The sequence below is a fragment of the Onychomys torridus genome, chromosome 23, assembly GCF_903995425.1.
Source record: "Onychomys torridus chromosome 23, mOncTor1.1, whole genome shotgun sequence".
NCBI lineage: Eukaryota > Metazoa > Chordata > Mammalia > Rodentia > Cricetidae > Onychomys > Onychomys torridus.
Genome location: NC_050465.1, coordinates 67051794 through 67076919, shown reverse-complemented (window position 1 = coordinate 67076919; position 25126 = coordinate 67051794). Strand labels below are relative to the sequence as shown.

Sequence of the window (25126 nt, the reverse complement as noted above, 5' to 3'; positions counted from 1 at the left end):
GTGCCTATGTAGGAGCAGTGGAAAGAGAAAAGGGGGAACCAGGATAAGACATGTATGAAAGCCTAGGTTGGTAAAACTGCATGACAGTGAAGGTCACACAGAAGATGACCTCCGAGCATTTAGGCCAAAACATCTGGAGTGGTAATCAAGTGCGTGGAAGGCACTGAGGAAAACGAAAAGATAACCATGAGTTCAGAATCTAGAGCATACACCATGACTGCCTCTGAGAGCAATGTCACTGACCACTAAGGAAACTTCTGCACATCCTGAGCCACTTCATATGGAGGAGCCTTCAGAGTTGTGCTGAGGACAAAATGCAAATAGTGAAGGTTTCCAGCAGGGACTCATTTCCTCTGCTGTCAGTAAAAGCAGGTCATGGTGCTAAATGTCTTCTCTCGTCATTGGAGCGGGTAAGTTCACCCTGAACCAGAGAGGCTGCGCCCCACCACCAGTTTATACTTTGGAAAAATGTTAACATTGTGGCCTTTTGTGGGACAGTTTATCTAAATCTATCAATTGCAGCTTGATTTTCAACATGAATATGATTTCTGTCTGCATTCCAAAAGTTGGTATAATGGAGGACTTTTTTATGAACCCTCCCCCCTTTCTTCCAATAATTTTGTTATCCAATGATTGAAGGTCAACATGCCAGTCTGCTATATTTGAACACACCCAGAAGGATCTTGCAGAACTTTTTCTTTCTTTTAAACCAGAAAAAGTAGGACTCTGAAAACCCAAAATAGCTTAGAATATTTTGTGAAAATTGAGCAATACTATGCTTTTGGAATTAAGTCTTTTCCTTCTGAGTACTTGCAATTACCATAAACTTTCTTTAAACTGTAAACTAAATATAGCTATCCAGGAATGGAAGGGGTCTTGAGTTTTGAAAACACAATCTGGAGTTTGAAGTTCTCTTTCTCTCTTGAGGTACTTGAGAAAGACTTCCCACCCCACTCACTGTCAGCAGCATCAGAGGCTGTTTTCTTTTCTCTCAGTCCTGTATGTAAAAACTACTTCACTTTAGAAATGTACAGTGGGCTCTCCTTTCTCCCCAGAAAGCCCTGGCAGCATACATCTTTTCTCATTTCCCACCAGGATTATTCTCTTGCTCCATTCTGCCAATTACAAAGAAGAAAGAAGGATATAATTGAAGTACTGATCACCTTTGGCTCAGACATCTCTCTGAGAGAGCCTATTCATTAGTGTCCTCACACTGACTAGGCTCTTTCCTCCTTTTCATGAAAGTGACCCACCCGGGAAGACTTACTCCATGGCTCATGCACTCCCAGAAGAAGAACTTCCATGAGCAAATATGTTTTTAAGTTACATGTCTAATTCAATGCTTCCAACAAGCTTTTTGTTTCCAGTGGTTTCCTCTGGAGGAGAAATGTATTTGAAAAAAGATGATTACCACTTTCATTTAGTTGTCAAGGGCCAAAAAGTATTAATGATGAAGTGATACATCATTATTAAAGTCATGTCCCTTTGTCCAGTGGTAAATTCTGTACTGCATACTTAAACAAAATAATTTCCTTTCACTGATCTTACAGATGTACAGTGATACATTGGTTCCACAAGCCATTAAATAGCAATCAATCAACTTTCTTCTATTTATAATCTAACTTGATTGTGTTCAAGCCATTGCTGATGATTCATAAATTAGGCTGTATTTCCATTTCCTGAGTATGTCTGCTTCTGTTGTGCCCTCACCTCATACTCTACACTCAAACCTGGTTACACTCAAATGCAAAAGCTCTGATCAACTTTGAAAGATTTTTTTTTTCTGAGCAGCTGACCTCTCTGGGATGTGACAGAAGTAGACAAAAGTAGTCTGATATTTCTTCACTGGTCCCAAGCATTGCTCAAGCTCTGGATTGTCATTGTCCTCTTATCCAGTCCTCAGAACTGCAGTGAGATGCATTGTAGCTTGTGCGATGTGTGTAACTGAGGATTACAAGTAAACATCAAGATATCTGGGACATCCTCAAAGTGCATTGTTCATTGCTTGCCACATGAGCGTGCATGCTGGCCCAGGTTAGCATATAAAGTAGATAAGCATTGTACAGGGAGTAAAAGTTTCACCCCCTTTTCCCATGAAGCATTTCCATTTTTCACTCAGATACATTTTGCATGTCAGTATTATACTTATTTACCAGCAACAAGCTTAATTAAACCATGTACTGGTGCTAAAAGCATTTCATAAGTAAGGACTCACTTGCTATTAAAAAAAAAATAACTTAGCTGAGGCTAACCTCCAGTCTGTTAACCACACTGCATGATTATCTGAAGCTACTGAAGCCCTTCCCATTCCCCATTTACAGCAAGGGGCAGAATACATTGCAATCCCACACGCAACCCCTTCTTCCCCAGGCTTTCCCACCAATGGTACCTTTCACCTGGTGTTTGCTAGGCTATGATCCTCCTTAATGATGAGAAATTGTTTTCTCCTAAACACTAAAAGAATCCCTTTATTTTGCTGTCCCTTTCTAATAATCAATTAGAACATTTTGAGTCTTAATAGGTATCAATAGCACAATTCAAGAATCTTTTACATCCAACCAAAAAGAATTACAAGGTATATCCCATGAATAATCATTACTCATATACTAGAATCCAGTATTACAAGTTCTTTCTTGTAAAAGGAGGCTAACACACAAGAACCCACTCATCCAGTTAAATTATCATTGAAAGGAAAATGCTGCCTTGATATTCGGTTAAACCCAATATGAAAGGTTTTTCAATGCCACCTTTTCTTCTACACAAGACTTTTATTGGTGTCATTGTTTCTGCTCAGTAGTTTGGTATGCTTTAAATAGACTTTGTGCAATTTCCCCTTGAAATAGTGGAAAGGTGTTTTATCCAAGAGTAGAATACAGAAGACTCCAAAAGGAAAGTTGGCAAAGGCATAGATTAAATCAACAGGAACTTAAATGTATGAAATTGGGCAAAATCCTCTGTATTCTAGACGTGTGTGTGTGTGTGTGTGTGTGTGTGTGTGTGTGTGTGTGTGCGTGCGCGCGCTAGACTTTTAAGCTATTATAAACTTAATTCAATCAACAGTTAATCCATTGACCAAACATTCCAAAATTATAATAAAAGAATTTCAGAAAAAAATGTTAGCATGCTTCCATACATTGAAAATTCATGGTCCCATCTTAGCCACAGATGTCTGCTTATTAAAGATTCTTTTCCTGCTTCTAGGAAATTTCATTTCCTTCAACTCTCTCCCCTGGTCATCATGGGCTCTTTTCTGTCCTTCAAATGTATACTCCTGCTTTGAGCCTCTGTTTATGCTCTTGACCTCTGGCTGGGCCCCTGCTCTTTCCTTGAATGGGAGTGTGACTGACACCTTGTTTTATTCAGATCTTGGTTCCATGTTATCTTTACAGCCTTCAAAATTCTTTTATCACAGTGTTAGAGAAGCCTGCCAAGATACGCTTTCCAAAATAGCATCTTCCTTCTTTAAGCCTTCATCTGGCATAGATCTTTCCTGTAGTTTTCATTATCTGACATATATGTCTTTGATTGTGATCCTGCCACAATAGAACAAAACAAGACTCTACATGTATTTCTATTCTTGTTTTGCCCACTGATTCCACAGTTAAGTTAACAATGCCTAGTGGGAAAACAGCAAGAGCATAACAAGTATCTGAGTAGGTAAAAGTGAGTAAAAAACTAGCATAAGTGGCATATCCTTCTCATAATGGCATTGAAAAGCTTTTCATATGTATAAACATGTATTTTCATAAGTGTACATACTATGTTCTGATTACTCTCCCACTATTTCTTATCCATTTTCCAGCCTTATTAACCACCCCCTCTCCTTAAAAGTCCTTTCCCCAAATTCCTGTCCTTTTGCTTTGTGCCTTATTTCATCAGAGTCATCTGTATAATGGTAGTGTCCCATGAGTCTCTCACTCACCCATGCCTGACTGTTGACACACCCATTCTTGTGCAGATCCAGTACAAGCAACAGCAGCTCCTGTGAATTCATGATTACAATGGGTGTGTCATGTCTAGAAAATGGCATTTCACAGCCTATCTCTGTTTATGCTGGCTCTGAACATTCTTTCTGTCACATATTCTTGATGGTACCCTGAAGTGAGGGTGGATGGTATAACTGTCTTGTTTAGAGCTAGACACTTAACCTTCTCTTGTTCTCAGCACCGTAAGTCGCCATTCACCACCATTCACTGAAAAGAGAAACTATTCTGATTGAGGCTGGGAATGGCATTTATGGGTAAAAACATACATATTGGGCTAGTGAGAGTGCACAGTGTGTAGGTAAGTTGCTGCTAAGCATGATGACTTGAATTTCATCTCTGGAACCCTATGGTGGAAGAAGATAACAAATTTAATCAAGTTGTCCTCTGTCCATAACAACCCACACCAACTCACATGCACATACACTTATTATGCACAGACACATGCACACACACATTAAACAAATAAATGTTAAAAATAATTATTTAGAAGACAGATTGACATTATTTCAAGAAGATTCATATCCCTTCTAGGGCCTATGACCTCCTACACATCAGATCTTTGGCCACTATATCTGGTGTGGACCGTATCCTATGGTCTTGAGTCCACTCATAGAATGGTTGCTTACTCCTATGATGACTGTGCCACTACTGCATGAGTGTGCACATCTTACCTTGCTGATGGGCATTTTGATCTGTAGGTTTCAGAGATGGTAATGTAAGGCCACTGATGCCTTTTCTCCCTTAGAAGCTTGCATAGTGATTTCCAGCACTGTGAAAGCTAGGGAGGAAGTTTCCAGTTCAGACCCATCTTAACTTCTCTATAACTTATGATCAGAGTACATGGTGTCTTCATCAATATGGTCATATCATCCAGTTCTTGTGGACATCCAAGAAGAATGGCAAGAGCCTGTATTATTTTAGAGGACCTCTGGATCCTCCTTAATGAAAAACTTACAGAAGAATGTGATATCACACCTGGCACTGACATTTTTGTTTAATCACCCATGGCTTTTATGGAGCTCAAGTTAAATATTAGTTTCAAAATAAAATCTTTATAAAGAAACAAGTCATTTAAAACTAAGAGGAAATATAATGTAACACTACTATGCACCTGTTGTAACTGGTAAGTTTAAAAAGTAAAGCCTGATAATACCAAGTACTAGCATAAACTCGGAGCAACTTGCATTTTGCCATTTTGCTAATGGAAACTGAAATTGGTGAGTTTATATAAAGGCTCATTAGAACCATGTAAAGTTGCCTTAATACTTAATAATGCTAATTTCTATGTGTTCACCCAGAATGCCCCCCAAATCTTAAACCAAACAAAAATTCATGCAAATATCTAAAATAGCTTTAATTCTACCCATCCAAAGATATAAACAAACCAAATGTCTTTCTAATTATAAAAATAAAAATTCTCTGTATACCCAGAAACAAGTACCACTGGGCAATAAAGCAAACCACTCAATGCATATAACAGAAAAATGAACTTTAAACTCATTGTGCCAAGTGAAGAGAACTTGTCTTAGCAAAGTCTCTAAACTACAAGATGCACATGACATTCTGGAATAGACAAGATCCTAGAGGTGGAAATAAGATGAAATCCCAAAGGCAGAGTCTGGGTAGATATGTATGGTTTCAGCATTTGGAACATAGGTACACACACTGGAAGTTGAAGCTCAGTGTGTCTTCAAAGCACATTCTTCCATCTTGGTTTCAGTAAATTACATAGATCCGAGAGGTAAGGGGGATAGAAGGAAAAAAAGGCAATTACAACATGACTTGTTAGGATTCTATGGGTTCCTGACTTTCCCTGCCATGTAACATTCCTGTGTTAGAACATTTAGGTGTCACAGATGTGTTAATATACATTAGTAATGTTACTCTAGTTTAGGATGTTGGAAAGTCCATGGGGCAGTTGGCTCAGGGTTTTATAAAGCCTATTTCTTATCAAGTACAAAGTGATCTGTACACTATGGAGGATGAAAGGATTATGGAACCCCTTTAGTAAAGACACTGATCCTCTTGGTAAGGATGGAGCCCGGCTCAGGCATCACTCCCTAGAGCCCCACCTCTTAATGGCAACACATTAGGGATTGGGTTTCAATATATGAGTTTAGAGTGATTCTCAAACCCAGAATGGTCACATATAAGATATTTTGTATGTCAGATATGTACATTACTATTCAAAACAGTAGCAAAATTATAGTTACAAAGTAGCAACAAAATAATTTTATGGTTGTGGGTCACCACAATGTAAGGAACTGTATTAAAAGGTCTCACATTAGGAACACTGATTTAGAGAGATGCAAACATTCAGATCATTCCTTTTGTTCCCTATCACAGCATTATGTAGATTTCTCCATCTTATGAAACATTCTTTGCAATTATGTATTCCAATACTCTTTTGTTTATTATTTTACCTCTGTAAACATGAAGATCAATTCCATACTATGCACAATATGTTACTCAGAAAGCAAACCATAACATGCATATTATAAGCTTTGCTAATGTTTAATGTATGAAAGAAAAATAAACTTTGGTGAGAAGACTGTGAGAACAGAAATAGGTAAAGATGTGTTTCAGTTGGCACAGAATGAGCAAGCTAACATAACTGGGAGAGGTACCATCACTTCTGGACCAGAAGTCGAATTTCCTTTAAGAGTTTCAACTGGGAAAGGAGGGTTTGTATTTATACACAAAGAGTCCAAGATGACCACAGCAGATCCAAGCGTAACAACTACCCATTAGAAATGTGAAAAGCAGGTTCCTAGGGAAGGCTAAAGCTGAAGCAAGAGATAGGAGCTTGTCATCCCTCCAGGTGAAAATTAAAGCTCTGTGAGACCCTGGGCTCTGCAAGGAGAATGATTGATGGGAGAGGAAAGAGCAGTATTCCTGAAAGAAGTACTTATGAACAAAGCAGGGAAAGCCAGTCTGAAGAGGCAATCCTCCCCAGCATCTCTAGACAAGTCAAATTCGCCTTCCAACACATTCATTAGGTGCTAGAGCTTTTGTTGCTTCTCGACCCCAGGCAAAGCTAACCACTTTGTTCTTGGAATATTTGCCTGGGATTACCATTAGTCAAAGCACCTCCTTTTCCTTCATCACATCCCTGGGAGTAATTCCCAAAGAACTAGTTGGTGTTTTGTGCCTGTTTTATTTTATTTGCCACACAGTCTTACCTTGACTAGGCTTGCCTTGCAATTCTGATCATCCTGCCTCCCTCTCTCTAGTGCTGAGAACACAGTGTATGACTCTATATCAGGCTTGTTCTTCATTATTTTCCCAAATGAACTTAATGAACATTTTTTAACCAACTGCTGGCTGGAGAGAGTAGAGAAATAAAGATGAAAATAAGAATGACATGTCACAAACAAAGGAAGAGAGCTTGTCAAACACTGGAAATATAAAGAAACCGCTAAGATGGAACACATACCCTCTAAATTCCATGGCCTTCCTCTACTAATAGAAAGCATGCATCAATCAATTGCCTATTCTGTTAGGTGATCATGGTTTTGTAAACATTTTATTTGGTCCCCAGAACAACTTACTCAAGCATTTTTAGCCTGGGATGACTGATGCAAGAACTAAACCACAGAAGTCCATTAAGTTGTCTAAATATACTAAGTGTGTGAGATGAGGTGGTAGGGTTTTCTGTCCTTCCTCCAATCTTAGAAGCTAGAAGTCTCTTCTCCACTCTAAGACACCAACCAAAAGAGCAGGCATTGTTCTGCAATAATAGGACTGAGTTTAATTTGTAAGAACCAATTCCTTCTTCTCTGTCTTGTACAAAAACTGTGGTATGTTGGGGCTGTCTGTTGAAATGAAAGCAGCTGCACAATGGAGCAGAGGGATCTTTCTTCCTTATTCAGGACACTCTTGAAATTTTCATGTGAATTGCACTATTACCACTTCAAACTCGGGAATGCACAGCACACAGCACGTTCTTTATTAGCACTCCATCTGAAATAAGCAAGGCTGGAACTAAAAATAGCAGATAACTAAATGAGCTGTGGAGAACCTGGTGAGCATCTCTCTTATCCCACTCAAAAATGACTCCCTCAGCAGGAAGCTATATTCATAAAGCTTCAAAAACATTAAATGCTCAAACACATACTTTATTTTTCTTCAAGCGCTCCTTCTAGTCTTTTGTCCAAACATTAGACAAAAAAAAGCAGGTTAAAATTGCTAACACACTAGGCTAGATAGCTCACTGAAGCTAGTATCTTTATTTTCTTTTCTTGTTCCCTTATCAGACTTTTTTAAGAAAAAAAAATCCCATATTATATGTACGTGTGTGTGCCTGACTGTGTGTATAGTGCACCATGTATGTGTGGGTTCCTGCAGAGGTCAGAAGAGGGTGCTGGGTTCCCTAGAACTGTAGTTACAGACCATTGTGAGCCACTAAATATGGGTCCTGGGAAGTAAACTCAGGTCCTCTGAAAGAGCAGCAAGTGTTCTTAGCCTCAAACCCACCTACCTCTTCAGCTCCCTCTTTTTTTTTTTTTCTTTTTTGAGACAAGGTTTCTTTGTATAGCCCTGGCCATGTTGGAAGTCATTCTGTAGACCAGGCTGGCCTTTAACTCAGAGATTCACCCTCCTCTACCTCTGCTGGGGTTAAAGTTGTACATCACCACCATCATGTTGGACTACTAAATTATATGGGGAAAGAGTTAGGAGTGTGTAAGGGATGATTACATGATGCTTTGTCCAAGTGTGGTATTTACCTCAGATAGCCTGATACAATAGTTTTATTCAGGGAAACTGGGGCCAGAGGTTAGGAGGACACAAGAGTTAGCTGACAGAGTTTCAGAACTGGAACACAACTTTGCAATCAATCACCCAGAGTTGAATCCTTAAATAAGGACATATGACCCAAACATAAGATGCATGAGATATCACTAACACACAAAGATTATGGCTTGAGACAAGGCCTTGATATCTGACGGACTGGCTGTAATGCTGCTTCTATGCTAAATAAACAAATTATTGGCCCCTGTGATCAAGGGCAAAGAGAATAACTTTTAAAGGATGGCTACTGTTATATGTCAGGAACTGTTTCATGCCATGTACATATGTTAGCTTTCACACTGTATCCTAGGTCTAGAGGTTTAATTCAAATAATATGAGATGCTTTAGCTCAGAGTTCCCAATGTAGTATCGTTTTGTTAATTATTAATATTAATATAAGTAATTCTAACCAGGAAGGGCAAATGGCTCAGTGATTAAAAAGCTTGGCACACAATCATAAGTACTGAAGTTCAGATCCCGAGCACCTGTGTAAATGGTAGGGGTATGGGACAGCCTCTAATTGCAGCTTCACAGATGGAAACAGAATGTCCCCAGGAAAGCTGGCTAGTGACACTAGCCATAATTATGATCTCTGGGTTTGATCAAGAGACCCTGCCTCAATGAAGATTGGAAGGGTAATTAATTAAGAATGATCCCTGACATCAATCTTGGGGCTCCATATTTATATGCAACTATGTGCATAGGTACATGCACAGGCATGTCAACATACATGTAAAAAATGCATACATAAATAAACACATAAAGATGAAGAAAAGAAAGAAAGAGAGAAAAAGAAAGAAAGAAGGAAGGAAAGAAAGAAAGGAAGGAAGGAAGGAAGGAAGGAAGGAAGGAAGGAACAATTACTAAGCACAAGTAACAGACTGTCTATCTTCAGATCAGACAACCTCTTCCTCAGCTGTAGAAATTCCAAGGTGGCAGGTGGCCAAATGGCAGGATGACTTTTGTCACTTCCCATCCACCGTTAAGAAAGTGTGGCAACTTTGCCCACCCTGAAAGGGCCAAGGGAACTGCAATTCAATGATTCCCTTCTCCTCAGTCTGACCTAATTGAAAGATCAGTCAAATGCTGATGTGACAGCTGAAACATTTTGTTGGGATCACAACATTATATGCCTTTTGTGAGTCAGAACCTAAACAAGTTCCACAGTCTAAAGGAATGAGCTCTGAAATGATGAAGAGTTGATTCTGGTTAGAATGTTTGTTGGGCTGGATGGTAAAATAGGATTAGCCAGTGTGTTCATCTGGTGCCTGTAGTTAAAGCTCTGATGTTCCTCAGATGTAGAATTAATGAGGTTTTTTTTTTTTTTTTTTTTTTCAGTGATGACCTTCCAAATCCTGAAGATCAAAGAAAGGCCAGGGACAAGCACATGGCACCAGTTATCTAATGATTACTCAAGTAGGCTTCAAACCACGCCGCCTATGAGAAATTACAGTATCATATCATCACTAAGTGGATTAATTCAGTTAAATCATTTACACTACAAAAGTTTCTCCTTCTTAAAGAAAAATGTTACCCAGGAATTTTAATGAGGAAAATCTGATCTTAAATGAAAGTACATAAAATGCACTTTTACTTAGAAAAATTGGACAATTAGAGATGTTTCAGAAGCACTCTAGATCAGACTCTTTGGGAAGCATGGAAGATAGCTATGTTCAGGGAATTGACAAACAGAATAGACCTTGGTGCCTTCAAGACTAAATCCAAGGTCAAGTCTGAACCATGGGGAGCTGAAACACCACACCCCCAAACCATCTGAGCTTCTGGGTCCTTATCATCAAAATCATAAATTCTGCAAAGACTTTTGTCTATGAAGTAGTAACATTGCAACAATTACTAGGTAAATTTTCATAGCTTGATTGGTAGAATTTTCTAACCATGCAGACAATACTGGCTGTCACTATCCATACTACAGAATTCACAAGACAAATTACATTGCAATCCAGAATATTTATGAAAGAAAATTGGCCTTCATATATCTGCTCATTTCATTTTCATGATTTTAGGTAAAAGTATTCCAAATTTCTATCACTGTTTATAGTTCCCTTCAAATCATAACCAAACCATGTTCTGAGAGAATAACTCACCTCTTGAATGGCTCACACACAACTCCTCAGTCGATCTCCTCCCTGTTCCTCCCACAGCTTCTCAGTGGACCTCTTTCTGCTCCCCCCACAGCTCCTCAGTGGACCTCTTTCTGCTCCCCCCACAGCTGCTCAGTGGACCCTTCTCTGCTCCCCCCACAGCTCCTCGGTGGACCTCTTCCTGCTCCCCCCACAGCTCCTCAGTGGACCCCTTCCTGCTCTCCCCAAAGCTCCTCAGTGGACCTCTTTCTGCTCCCCCCACAGCTCCTCGGTGGACCCCTCCCTGCTCCCCCCCCACATGCTTTTTTGATCCCTTCCCATAGATGCAGAAGCTGAAAATCATAGTTTACATCACTTAGCCCAAGTTGTCCTGCTATTAATGGCTAAACCCACATTCTAAACAAGGTTTGCACACTCTGTTCTATCAGGAAATAGAATAGAAATGAACTCCAGTTTTATGAAAAGGGATAGATTGAGAGGTTTAGAGGCCCTTTCTGCTTTATGTGAAGTTAATCTATGTTCTTGACTTTTTAAAATAAATAAAAAAAAATACAATCAAAAAAACTTAAAGTTCTTTTGGTATCTGTAATAGTTTAGGTTTATTTTATCTATTTATGGCAGAGTTTTCATCTTACTTTGTTTTGTTTCCTTGGTGTGTGTGTGTGTGTGTGTGTGTTGCACATGTTTGGGCAGTGTATGTGCAGGTCCCCATGCACTCATATGCATGGAGGCCAGAAGGTAACTCCTAGAGTCATTCCTCAGGTTTCTCCCTTGAGGTCTGCCTTGCTTTTCTGTGAGCAATGAAACTTGGATCCCCACACTTATATAGCAAGTGCTTTCCCAACAGCTGTTTTTCTAGCACCTTCTTCTAACATGACTATTTATAAAATGTTAAACACTTGCTAACATATTCATTAATGAGATACATGTGATCTCCAAAACATAATAAAACTTTGAGGCAAAGAGAATATGAGTTTATTGTGAATGTTTGCAAATCTCTCCAACTTCTGACTTAGAGACAACTGGTCTCTTCTTAGTGCTTCTGCATTCAACCCTCTGGGCCACCACAGATCACACTGTCTCTAGAAATGCAACTGAATACTCAGAGATAATGGGCATTAAAACAGCAAATGCTATGTTAGTGCTTTTAGGAAGATCTCTCTAAGAGGAGTGAGAAGCCAGCCCCACTGCCAAGGTTAGTTGGCAGAAATAGCACCAAGTTCACCATTCGCTCGCCTGTTCACACAAATTGTTTGTGTTATCTCAAAAGAAAGATGGAGGTTTGTCATCTTTAAGTAGCAGTATTGAAGGGGAAGATGTGCCCAAGACAGATCACACATCTGAGGCAAAAAATGCTATAAAAAAGAATTTCTGAATTTGTGTTAACTCTATTCTAAAACAAAAATACCATATTTCTGCTTTTATAGGATGAAAGAGACAATATTTTGTTGTGATTAGATTAAAATTCTATTCTAGAGGCATTAACTGAATTACTCAAGTCTATTACATTGCTTAAGGGAAGGTTGTAATCACAAATTAACAGATATTTACCTTAAAAGAGAACCATGATAACACTGGAAGTCACATTCAAAATTGAATCATTTAGTTACTTAAGAAATTGTATCTTCAAAATATTTGTCTCTGAAAGATTCTTTTTGTCTCTGATTTGAAACCTAAGGCCCCAAACTGCATTTATAAATGATATCTGGCTTTGCTGGTATGTGTGTTCAATTTCTTTTAATTTTGTCATACTATTGCTAAATGGAATAGCAGTACCTTAGGTATTCTAAAAGAATTGAGATGTTTTTCATACCTATGTTAGCAAAATCAAAGGAATAAAGAATAGACAATGCACCAAAAGTGAAAACATGAATTTTTTAAAATCCAAAGTATCCAAATTTGCATGAGAACATTAACTATAGATGAAACTTCTGTGTGCCTGGACAGCTTGTCATCACCCCCAAACAATCACTAAGTTACAAGTTATGTAAAAGTCAAGCACACACTGGTGTTTAGGGTGTTAGATTTGACTAACAAAAAGGAACATCAATATCAACAGCAAGCTAGCTCATGGCAGAATGCTTTCTACTTTCTAATGCTGCGGTAATCCAGCACGGTCTCTCCTCTTCTTCTTACCCAGCTGCTGGGAGGAAAGGGGGTGGGGGGAGAAAAAACACCTACAGGTTTGTCAGTAGAAAGCTGCTTGTCTAGCTAGAAAGTCTGGCTGAATAACACTGAAAGGCTTCTCTGTGTTCCCCCAGGTTCTCCGCAGCAACAGCCTGCTGGAGTCCACAGACTACTGGTTGCAGAACCAGAGGACTCCTTGCCAGATTGGGTTTGTGGATGAGGAATCTGAAAACTGTGCTTCGGTAAGTATGCAGCACTCTGTGGGGATACAGTCTGATAATGAGGGAAATTGGGGCAAGCACCTAAGACAGAAAATTCACAGTATGCAATAACTTCTTAAATACAAGGTTGGGAAAGGATCCTTTTGAAAATATGTGAGTAGCTCAGGAGGACAGACAGCTAGTGTGTCTACATAGATGCTTCATTTGAATAGAAGAACTAATGCGATCACTCCCATGGAAAGGGGGAAAAAATGCATTCTGAAAAAATGACCCAGGCACAGATCCAGAAATAGAATTGTAGTAGAAGAAGAAAAATTGAAAATCTGAACATCTCTCTTGGATACTTTCCAATATGTTTTCTAATTCCTGTTAGGTGTTTTCTGATATGAAAACTGGGCAAGAGTTTTCTAGCATCCTTTGAGTTACAGCTATAATTTGAAATCCCCCTCAACCTAAGAAATACAAAGGTATGAATTTTAATATACTGAGCTGTACTGTACTACATGAAAAGCCTCTGCGAGGCAAGACTGGTTGTTATAGATAAACTGTATAATTCTTAGGGCTTAGAGTGTGGGTACACATTGCAGGTGTTTGGGCTGATCCTTTCTAAGCACTGTATCCTGCATCATGATTGAACTCACCTAGTTCTTACAGGGTCATGAGTACACAGACTGAGGAGCTTTTGCAAAGGAGCCAGAAATGTAATGTATTTCTTCTCCAGACTGAATTGAGAGCACTCTGAACTATTCCTGGAGGTATGTTCTGTGCTGGAATATCTGTTTCAAAAGAAAAAACACAGAGAGAAGGATGAAAATGGCACAGGATGCGTTTTGATATGTTCTGAGCAGAGCAGACCTGGCAGACAGAGGGGGAAGAAGCATCACATGGTGGGGTCTTATGACACTCTTGGCAGAGACCTCCCCAACATGCTTAAGTTACTCTCTGTTTTTTAAAGGGGAGCAGGACACAAAGTCCCACCCCTACCCAAGAAGTTGTTCTGAATAGATACCTGCTGGAAAAGAGAAAACCAGTTTTCTCCAATGTATACCAATCACACTCCTCAGCAGGCCCCTGTGTCCATCAGTAGCTGGCCAACACAAAATGGACTCCATGGGAGGGGTGACGATTGCCTTATTCATCTTATGTTTGTTTTGTTGGTTGTGTGTCAGAGAGACAGAGACAGAGACAGAGGGAGGAAGAGAGTGGGGGAGAACATGAGTTGGGTGGTGGGGATATGGAGAATCAGGGAGGAACGAGAGTAGAAGAAAAATGATAAAAATACATTGTATGAGAAAATGAATAAGGAAAGAAAAATGGTTTTAAAAAGAGTAACTCTCTTTTGAGTAAAAACTTCAGTATACGCCTTTTAGTATCCGTGTGTGGTATGTGTAGATGGGTAAGTGATATGTATGGGGAATGTTGTATGTGTGTGTTGTATATCTGTGTGCATTGTGTCATAAGGTGTGTGTGGTGGGTATCTGTCTATGTGTGTCTGTGTGTATTGTATGCTTTTGTTTTGTTTTGTTTTTTTTATTTTTTGAGACAGGATTTCTCTGTGTAGATTTGATGCCTGTTCTAGAACTCACTCCGTGGACCAGGCTGGCCTCAAACTCACAGAGATCTGCCTGCCTCTGCCTCCCAAGTGCTAGGATTAAAGGCATGTGCCACCACTGCCCGGTGTGTGTATTGTGTGTTATGTGGTGTGTGTGTGTGTGTGTGTGTGTGTGTGTGTGTGTGTGTGTGCATGTATCTATGTGTTGTGTGGTGTGTGTGGTATATATGTGTATAGGGTTATGTGGTGTGTGTATCTGAGTGTGTGTTATGTATGTGCATAGGGTTTATGTATGTGTGTGTGTATCTCTGTGTGTGGTATGTATGTACATAGAGTGTGTATGGTATGTATATCTCTGTGTGTGGTATGTATGTGCATAGTGTGTGTGTATGTGTGTGTGTTATGTGTATGCATAGAGTGTGTATGGTGTGTGTATTTGTGTGGTATGTGTGTGTGGTATGTGTGTCATAGAGTGTCCATGGTGTGTGTATCTGTGTCTGTGGTATGTATGTGAGTAGTGTGTGTGTGTGTGTGTGTGTGTGTGTGTGTTGTAGATCTATGGATATGCAGGTAGAAGCCAGAGAGCAGCATCAGACTTCCCATGCCTTCCATTATTGCTCTCCATGCTATCATTTGAGACAGAGCCTCTCCCTGGGCCCAGCACTCACTGGATGGCTACAATTGCCAGTGAGCTCCTGGAAGTCCACTTGCCTCATCCCTCTGCAGTTCCCCTTTTCCCCAGTGCTGTGGTCACAGATGTGTACAACCATGCCCACTTTTATGTTAGCATCAGGAATCCAAACTCAGGTCTGTAGGATTCCAAGGCAGGCATTTTACTGACCAAGCCATGTCCCTAGCCCCAAACATTTAGTATTTTTTAATCTCTGTCCAGAAAAGTAGTTACTGGCCTAATTTTCTTTTCCAAAAAATAAGGAGGAGTAAGTAACAAATAGTTCTATAGTAACGCCTTCTTTACAAATGCAATTCTGGAGGTAGAACATCCAAGCACTTGTGGTGTGGATAACCAATCATAGCACTCTTGTAGCAAAAGAGAACCTGTTATCAGTAGCTATTCTCTGGCCAAAGTTATCATCCAAATAATTCCCATATTGTTGTATTCTACTTGAAGAGAACATGAAAATTGGACTACCAAAAAAAAAAAAATGTGACTGAAGGGCAGAGGTCTTCTCTACACTCTCTATTTGGGATTGGAATTGCAGGTGTACAATTTGAAAAATCAACTTTCATAGCCATGGCATCTTCCTGTGTACAAACACTTCTATCCACATCAAACTGGACTTAGAATATAGCACTTCCTTTCTTCTTTGTTCCTTTCTGGTGTTAGATGACACCAATATGGTTTAATTGGTTCATCCCACTATCATGTTCTTTCTAAATGGGGAAAGAAACTAAACAGAAGTAAAAGATATATTAGAGTATTTGTTGCTAATCCTCCCCATTCATTTGTAGTGACTGAAACTGATATAAACTGTTACAAATTATCCATGTCTATGAACCAAAAATAAATTTCAAGATCCCTAAAGAAAATCAGTCTCCCATCATGATCTTGACATCTCTCACCTTCAGTATCTCTCCTCTCTCTCATCAATTGGATTCCCAAAGCTCAGCCTAGTGCCTGGCCATGGATCTCTGTATCTGCCTCCATCTGTCACTGGACAAAGGCTCCATGATGACAGCTAGGTTATTTGCTAGGCTGGTCACCAGAGTAGACTGGTCCAGGCACCCTCTGGACCACTGAGAGTCGACCAAGGTGGGGTCATCCTTGTGGATTCCTGAGAGCCTCCCCAGCACCCTACCTCTTCCTATTCCCATGGTGTCCTCATCTATTATGAGGACATGGTATCTTCCTCCCTGCCCTTCTACTCTGTCCCTGTTCCAGCTTGACCCTCCCATTTCCCTATGTTCTCATCCCCCACTAAAAGGTTCATTCATTCAACAACTTCTTGGATTTTTTTTTCTCCCAGAGCTGAGGACCGAACCCAGGGCCCTGTGCTTAGGCAAGTGCTCTACCACTGAGCTAAATCTCCAACCCCTTATGACTGTCCACACTAGTGGAAGCCCATGAACTGTGGAATGGTAGCTGTGGAGCCCCCATGGAACTGGACTAGGCCCTGTGGATACAGAAGACGGCTGTTTGGCTCAAACTGTTTGGGGGATACCCAGGCAGGGGGATTGGGATCTGTCCCTGGTCTATGGGCAGGCTTATGGAATCTGGTGCCTGTGGTGTGACACCTTGCACAGCCTTGGTACAGTGGGAAGGGGCTTGGGCCTGCCTAGGCTATGTGCTGGGCTCTGCTGACTCCCCATGGGAGACCTCGATTTGGGGGATGTGGGGATGTGGGGTGGCTTGGGAAAGAGGGCAGGGGTGGGTGGGAGGAGGGGGGATCTGTGGATAGCATTGGAGTGAGTAGAAATTTTCCTAATAAAGAAAAATAAAAAAAAAGAAAAGAAAAGAAGAGAAAAGAAAATCAGTCTCTAGCTAATGTATCCTATAGTCACTTTTTCTTAATTTCCAAATTCTTTCCCTTTTAGCTTGGTGAGGTTTCTAGGGCAGGAGAAGAATCATGAGAGACCAGAGTTCCATATTTTTGAAAGAACCTCAGATTTAAAGATGAACAAGGGTAAACTATGGATATACTGGGCCAGAAGAAGGGAAATCTAACAAAACAAAATGTGATGGAACCATGTGGTCAAGAAAAATCATTCAATTCTCTTTTTTTTTTCAAAACCATTTCTCAGTGTGGCAGGTGGAATATACCTGTACTCCCAGCTACTGGGGGAACTGATGCAGATTTCAGGGTTGCCTGGACTGTATAACAAAAACCTTATCAAACAAAGGATAAAAATTCATTTTCTCACTCCATAAAAGTTCAATGTGAATGCAAGCAAGGACAGTACTAATGCCTGTAATCCCAGAACTCAGGTAGCTAATACGGGAGGATTATCAAGTATTGGTAGCCAATCTGGGCTACATAGTAAATTCCCAACCAGCCAGTACTACAGAGTCTCAGATGCGTCCTGTTGGGGGCAGTGGGCGTGTAATTTAAAGGAAGATAAAAATAATATGTTTGAAAATAATCCCTTTATTAAAGTTTAATTTAAAAAATCAGCATTATGAAATTATGCCAGCCTTAAAGTATTTACAGATAATCACAGCAATCCCCCCAAGGAACCTGTAGGGATGCTGTCGTTGCTTTGTCATCTGTTCGTTACTCTGGACGACCCAACACTAAGTGAACTAACTGCTCCATTGGCAATTGCTTCTGTGCTCCAATTAGCAGCTAATTTTATATGGAAACTAGATTGGTTTCATGTCACTTGATTGATGGTTGTTTTCCTTTTTGTTTTTGTTTTTCTTCTGAGGAAGGGCCTCAGGCTTAAAAATTAATGGGGTGCTGTGTCCATGTAGCAATACAGATTTTGTTTCCCAAAAGCAAAGCATGAGGGTCTTTTTTCTTCAGAAGGCAGTTCATATGTCCCACAGCTGACATGAAGACTCTGTTCCTGTTTCCTTTCTGTTGCTATGACAAATATCATGACCAAAAAACGCCTAAACAGGGAAAGCATGCATTTCAGCTCACCCACTGAAGTCATAGTCCATCCTTGAGGGAGGTCATGGCAGGAAGTCAAGGCAAGACATTGGAGACAGGAACCAGGGAGGAATGCTGCTCACTAGCTAATACAGCCCAAAACCACTTGCCTAAGAATGATACCACCTACCCTAGGCTGGGCCCTCCTGCATCCAATTAACAATCAAAACAATGCCCTTACAGATGTGCCTGCAGACCAGCCTGGTCTAGGCAAGTCCTTAACTGGGATGACTCTAGGTTGTATCAAGTTGATGATTTATGCTAGCCTGGTGAAGAACAATGTGAAGTGATCAGAAGCACGATAGCCACGCTCCTCCCAAAAAGGAGACACAGGCTGGAAAGTTTCTTGAGGTGACCTTCAAGTTCTCCAAAGGTATCAAGTATGAAAAAAATCCTGTGTTTCCTAAACAGAGCTTCATATATCATGCAATGTCATTTCATTCTCTTTCCAAGTTGACATTCTAAAAACAAAACAAGCAAACAAAAACCTCATGTACTAACTTTCAAGGCGTTATTATTATTTTTTGTTTGTTTGTTTCAGTAACCTAATTATTTAAAAGAAAGGAAATGTGGAGGACAATGGAAATGGAAGCTCACCATCAAAACTCAGCAGCCATGACACTATCAATCATAGAAGAGATCTTTAAAACTATTGATAGGAACTAGACATTTCATATTCTTGATATTTTAATTCAAAGCTAAGTAATTCTTTATTGAATTTTGCTACATACTAGAATTTTATTTTTAACTTTTAAAGAGTCACCTTAATGCACTGACAACATTATCTTGGCCATTTATATTGTTACTATTCCTGGTTTTGCTTAGTTAGGGTTTCTAGCACTGTGATGAAACACCGTGACCAAAACATCTTGGGGAGGAAAGAGTTTATTTGGCTTACTCTTCCATGTGTTCATCATTGAGAGAAGTCAGGACTGGAACTCAAACAGAGCAGGAACCTGGAGACAGGAACTGATTCAGAGGCCATGGAGCCATGATGCTTATTGGCATGGTTGTTCATGACTTGCTCAGCCTGCTTTCTTATAGAACCCAGGACCACCTGCCCAGGGATGGCTCCATCCACAATGGGCTGGGCCCTTTCCCATCAATCACTAGTTTAAAGTTCCCTAAAGGCTTGCCTACAGCCAGATCTTTTTTTTTTTTTTTTTTTTTTGAGCTGAGGATCGAACCCAGGACCTTGTGCTTGCCAGGCAAGCGCTCTACCACTGAGCTAAATCCCCAACCAGATCTTATGGATGCATTTTCTCAACTAAGGCTCCTTCCTCTCCAATGACTCTAGCTTGTGTCAAGTTGACACAAAATAAGCCAGCACAGGGTTACTATCAGAATTTTTTTCCTTAATGATCATTTTAAGATACACAGCTGCCAAGCAGTGGTGGCACACGCCTGTAATCCCAGCACTCGGGAGGCAGAGGCAGGTGGATCTCTGTGAGTTCAAAGCCAACCTAGTCTACAAAGTGAGTTCGAGGACAGCCTCCAAAGCTACAGAGAAACCCTGTCTCGAAAACAAAACAAAACAAAACAAAACAAAACAAAACACAAAAAAACAAGATACACAGCTACAGTTCTTCAAATTATGTTCTCTTTATTGTATACATTTTTATTAACAAATCATAGTATTTAAAAATATGTTTGTCTGAACTATGTAAATTAGTGGGTGGAGCTTTACAGTGGCCTTCAGGGTTTCATGAAGGGATGCTATTGAAAAGTTGATATCTGATAGCTGTCCTATAGATCTGCCTTCTACTGCAATGGCAAAAAATAACAAAATCTCTAATGGCTGGCCTTTGCTTTATATCATTTCTTTAAATATATGAGACTTGAAAAAAGTTGAGAGCTAAATACTTCATATGAAAAGCTTTTCTTTGAAAGATCTAGACTAGGATACTCAAGGAAATATATATAACTATAGAACTGGGAGGGATATTTGTAAGCATCTTGTCCAGATATGTGACAAATTCTAAAGCAGGTTTTTGCTTCTTTCTTTTAAAGGTAAGTTAGAAACTCATGATTTTTCATTAATTTTAGACTGACAGGCACAAGGCAAGAAAGGAGACAGCAGTCCCCCATTTCCTCAAGTGTTACTAACTTTGTGATTTACTCTGTGATGTGTTTTTATGTGACTAATAGCAGATGAGTTACAAATTGAGGTCCTTTATTCCTCTCTTCTTTCGTGTGGAGCATGAAGATTTAAAACTTAGGATTGAACTTGACTCTGTAGAAAAACCTTGTTATAGTTCCCTTGCACTTGGACTGTAGAAAGTCCTCCAGAGGTTCACATATAGTTCTCAAGGGTAGTGCTCTTAGCAGGTGGTAGAAACGTTAGGAGATGGGGCTTGTTTGGAAGATCACTGGGGGCATATTCATTCTTTCTTCACTGTCTCCTCTCCCTCTCCTTCTTCCTCTCCTCCTCTCCCTTTCTCCTCTCCTCTTCCTTCCTATTCTTTTTTACTTCACTCCCTCTTCCTCTTCCCCCTTCTTCTCTCCCTTCCTCTCCCTTTTTTCTTTTCTCCTTATTCCTCTCCTCCTTCCTTCCTTCCTCTCTCTCTTTCTCCTCTCCCCCTCCCCACACATTGTCCTTATTTACCCTCCTGCTTGCCTACTGAGCCTTCATCTAGAAACAATGATGTCAAATTCCCCATGATCCCCAAGGGCACTCCTGCTGAAACTCTCAGACAAAATCAATCTTCCTGACCCTTAAAGCTATTTGATCAGGTGCTTAGACACAGAGAGGAAAAGCTGACTGGCACAGCCTAGTTCAGTTCCTCTGCACAACAGCATTCCTTTATCACTAAAGAATTTTAAAGTAAAGCTAAACAATGCCACCTGCAGAAAAGCAAAAACCAGCAAATGTCAGTGAAGGATGACAGAGTAAAACAAACCCCCCATGTTGAAGTAGAGATGTCTGCCTTAGGAAGAATCTTATTCAGGCTGGAGGGTTGTTTCAGGCGGCAGCCTCCTGCAAGGGAGAGAATGTGAGCCAGCTCTCAGTCCTCACCCATAGGGGTTTGTTGTTTTCTAGCCACATTCTTCTTCCTTCCAGGGGTTTTAACAACACTCAAGCCCTTCAATGAGTTCAGAGAAAGGACCCTCCTGGAAGGCTTGCTTCCAGCCCAGCTCCCCAAATAGATAAAATGAGATGACCCTAGTTAAAGTGGAGCACAAATCTTATGATCTATTTGTGTGGCCTGGCCTCACCCTATCAATCTGCCCCCTCAAAAAATTCAAAATTCCCAGAAGAAGCATTTTGACTCTTAGAGAAATCAAATTCCCACTAAACATGACTAAGCTGCCAGAAGCCAATGAGTTAGGAAACCACTTTACTGTGAACATAATCATGAAGGCTTATCTATCTTTATAAACCAGGCTTTAAAAACTATTTAAACACTTGGGAATAAGGACTCCCTGTGTGATTGCATATTAAAAGTTGGTTGTAAACTGCATTGGACAAATAAGTAAAAATTATTCAGTGTACAACAGGAGGTGCATAGTTAATAATATTGTATTTTACTTTAGATTTTCATTAGCTGTATAGACTGTAGCTGCTCTAGCCATGGAGAAGGTAGGTAGATAACTAGTTGAGATGAGAGAAATGTTCACTTATTCTATTATCCTAATGATCTTAACATGCACGAATGGAGCAGTAAGTTTTCTCTGATCCCACCTGGCCACATAGTCCCTCAGCTGCTTATAAAATAATCATCCAGAGGCTTAATATTAATTACCAATTGCATGGTTTATGGGAGGCTTCTTGCTTAACCCATTTCTATTAATGTGTAAGTTGCCATGTGGCTGTGGCATTACCAGTCTGCTGGCATCTTGCTGCTCCTACTGCGGCAGCCGACATCTCCCCAGACTCCTTTCTTTCTCTGAATATCTGCTTGGATTTCCCACCTGACTCTGAGCTGCCTTTCCATAGGCCGATGCATCTTTATTTATCAACCAATCAGAGCAACACATATTCCCAGCGTACAGAGAGACATCCACAGCACATGTGTTTCCTAAAGTGTGCTGTATGCCTTAAATACATTGTTACAAAAGCAATAAATTAAATACAACAAATTAATGGAAAGAAAACACAAGAGTAAAAAAAAGTAAAGCAATAAAATTGTATGTATATATTAAATAATATTGTTGAAGGACAGAAATCAAGAGTCATTACACTGATAGTTTTTGGCTTGAGCTCCTGGGCCAGTGACACAAAAGGGGATAAGGGAGAGAGCAATGAGACAGGAAGAAAGGGAGAGTAGACATCAAAAAGTGGGCCATGGTTGACTGTCATATGTTCATTCATGTAGAGATGATAGGTAGTCATCTGCATTTAGAGACTGCAGCTCTTAGCAAGGCCAGGGATAGAGGTCAAAATTTAAATGTCATCAAAGCATCTTGGAGAACAGAGATCCATGCAGAGAAGGGATAGACAGTATAGAGAGAAAGGAGCAATTTGCAAGAAGTCTGGGACACTCAGAATTCATGCATAGCAGATGACCTGCATGCGTAGAGTCCAAGATGTAGCAAAGAAGCATTGCTTTAGTCTGCAAGCCTGAATTTTGAATGCATAAAATATTTTACAAATCTCCACATTTTGCCACTGAAACTGTGGTTGGAGGAGCAGATCGGGGTGCGCATATAAAGCCTGAGTGTTTACATCATTTATTGGCTATTTTTAATTCATTTTGACAGAACACGTTATTAAAATAGCTCAAAATAGAGACATGTTTCAAATGTTCAACACCTCCTTCCATTACGGCAATTTTCCTCTAAGGAAAAGGCCTATCAATCAAGAAAAGCCAGCAACAATAAATAATTATTCTCATTAAAATACCTCTAACACCTGAAGGGAGCGACTACATAATTTTCTAGTTCTTTTTAGAATTGCTTATTTATATCAACCTTTTTTTTTCTATTCAATTATTCTGATACCCTAGTGGGAAAGGTGAAAATTAGTAGGTGACTTTTTAATCTTGTGTACTCAAGGTTGAAAAACACAAATATAAGGAGGTGATCTGGCTAATGAGCACTGACAGGTATCTGGTTTGTGATCTGTATTCCTGGGAGTATTAGTTACCTCTTTTATGACAATGACACAGGTTTGCTGTAGAGGTTAATGAAGAAATGAGTACATACTAAATATAGAAGCAGAATTTCTGTCCTTCAATATCAGTTACTGTACTTTCTAATAGACCAGAGACAGTCCTCTACACATTTGTCCATGGTGTGTGTGATGCCCACTGGGTTTAATTGGACCATCTGGAAGCATTTGATATACTTTCCTCAAACATTTGCAGTAGCTGAATGGGGTGAGAAAGAGATATTCCCCATCAAGCTACACCTTATTTTTGGTATTAATATAATCATTAAATAGAGTGTCTATGTCAGCCAGCTCACTAGAGCAAGTTTACTGGACATCCATGGGTAATGTCTTATATATTAAGGTCTTTTATTTCTGGTACTGTTTAAACCATTGGTCTGGGTAAATCTTTGTTACAAGGGGCTGTCCTGTGCATGGCAGCGTATTTGTATTTAGTATCTTCATTAGGTCCCAGCAGTTCACATTTCCAAGTTGTGATAAACAAAAGTAACCCTGGACCTTAAAGTATCCTCCAGATGTAGTGAAAAAATGGGAAGGGGGTAGATGGAGGATATCCCAAATTATATCTAGTTGGGAAGCATTTGTCCAAATTTCCTGAAGCTTTGATCTTTAAACCACCTGCGAGCTGATTCATCCAAATTTTAACTCCACATTGCACACCAAACTGGTGGTGTTTTAACTCCACATTGCACACCAAACTACCGTAAGTGTGAAAGGAAAACACAGACCACTCATTTCCAATGACTCTAGCCCACCTATCATAGTAATCAAAAGCTATCTTGTACCCAAGGGATGAAGTAAAAGAGAAGGGCCATAAGACTGTCAAGTCCAGTGGAAAGTAAAGATTAATTCATTGCTGTTGCCTTTTCCACATAGAGGATCCAGTACCACTGGGACATAGTCATTTCTATACATTTCTAGATGCTGATATTAGATATTTTATTACTTACCTGCTATTATTTACTAGAAGCAATACATTTATACAGTAGCATTCTGAAAGCCATAAGAAAGAAAGTACCCAAATCTTACTGTCTAATGGGTCTATTACTATTGGCAACCAGACTACTTCCTGCCCCACTTTCCTGTAGGAGCTACCATGAGCAACAATGATGATGTGTCATGTCTCCAAGTAGTGATGTGAGACCTTCAGCTTTTCAAAGGGAGTCAGAAATATTGTTCATTTTTGTTTCTGTATAAAATACATTAAATTTCAAAGTATTTTCCAGGCCAATAATTTTCATGTAACATTGTATAACTAAAACAGAATCCATCTATTGGGTTGGGATCAGCTAGTGGGACTCCAATTTCTGACTTATGTCATTTCATCATTTGCTACTTCACAATCCTACAAATGTTTTCCAGCTCAAAAATAAATGCTATGCCTGGGACCAATTAAGTTACCAAGATTCCCTTTCTTGTCACTTCATTTGGCTTATCCAAATCGGTACTTTTCTTCATCCAGACCACCTCTTCTAAGTACCCTCACTTCCAGAGGATGCTGTGGAAAAAAAAAAAATCTCACCTCACCTGGACAATAGATGGCAGTGGACATCAATTATCCCAATTTACATTGTTTATACATTGGTATTTGTATTACATATACATATGTACATTTTATATCTATGT

General features: G+C 39.8%; 1 protein-coding gene across 4 annotated transcripts in view; it reads left to right on the top strand.

Moving 5' to 3' along the window:
* The window catches only part of LOC118573087 (SPHK1 interactor, AKAP domain containing), a 162072-nt gene that overhangs the window by 55244 nt on the left and 81702 nt on the right, over window positions 1-25126 (top strand). For 3 of the 4 annotated variants that reach the window (XM_036173145.1, XM_036173146.1, XM_036173143.1), the window contains one exon: window positions 13141-13248. In XM_036173145.1, coding sequence (XP_036029038.1) covers window positions 13141-13248 — 108 coding nt within the window. Of the gene's footprint in view, window positions 1-10115; window positions 10194-13140; window positions 13249-25126 lie in introns of all 4 variants that reach the window. The other variant, XM_036173147.1, reaches the window with a different exon arrangement.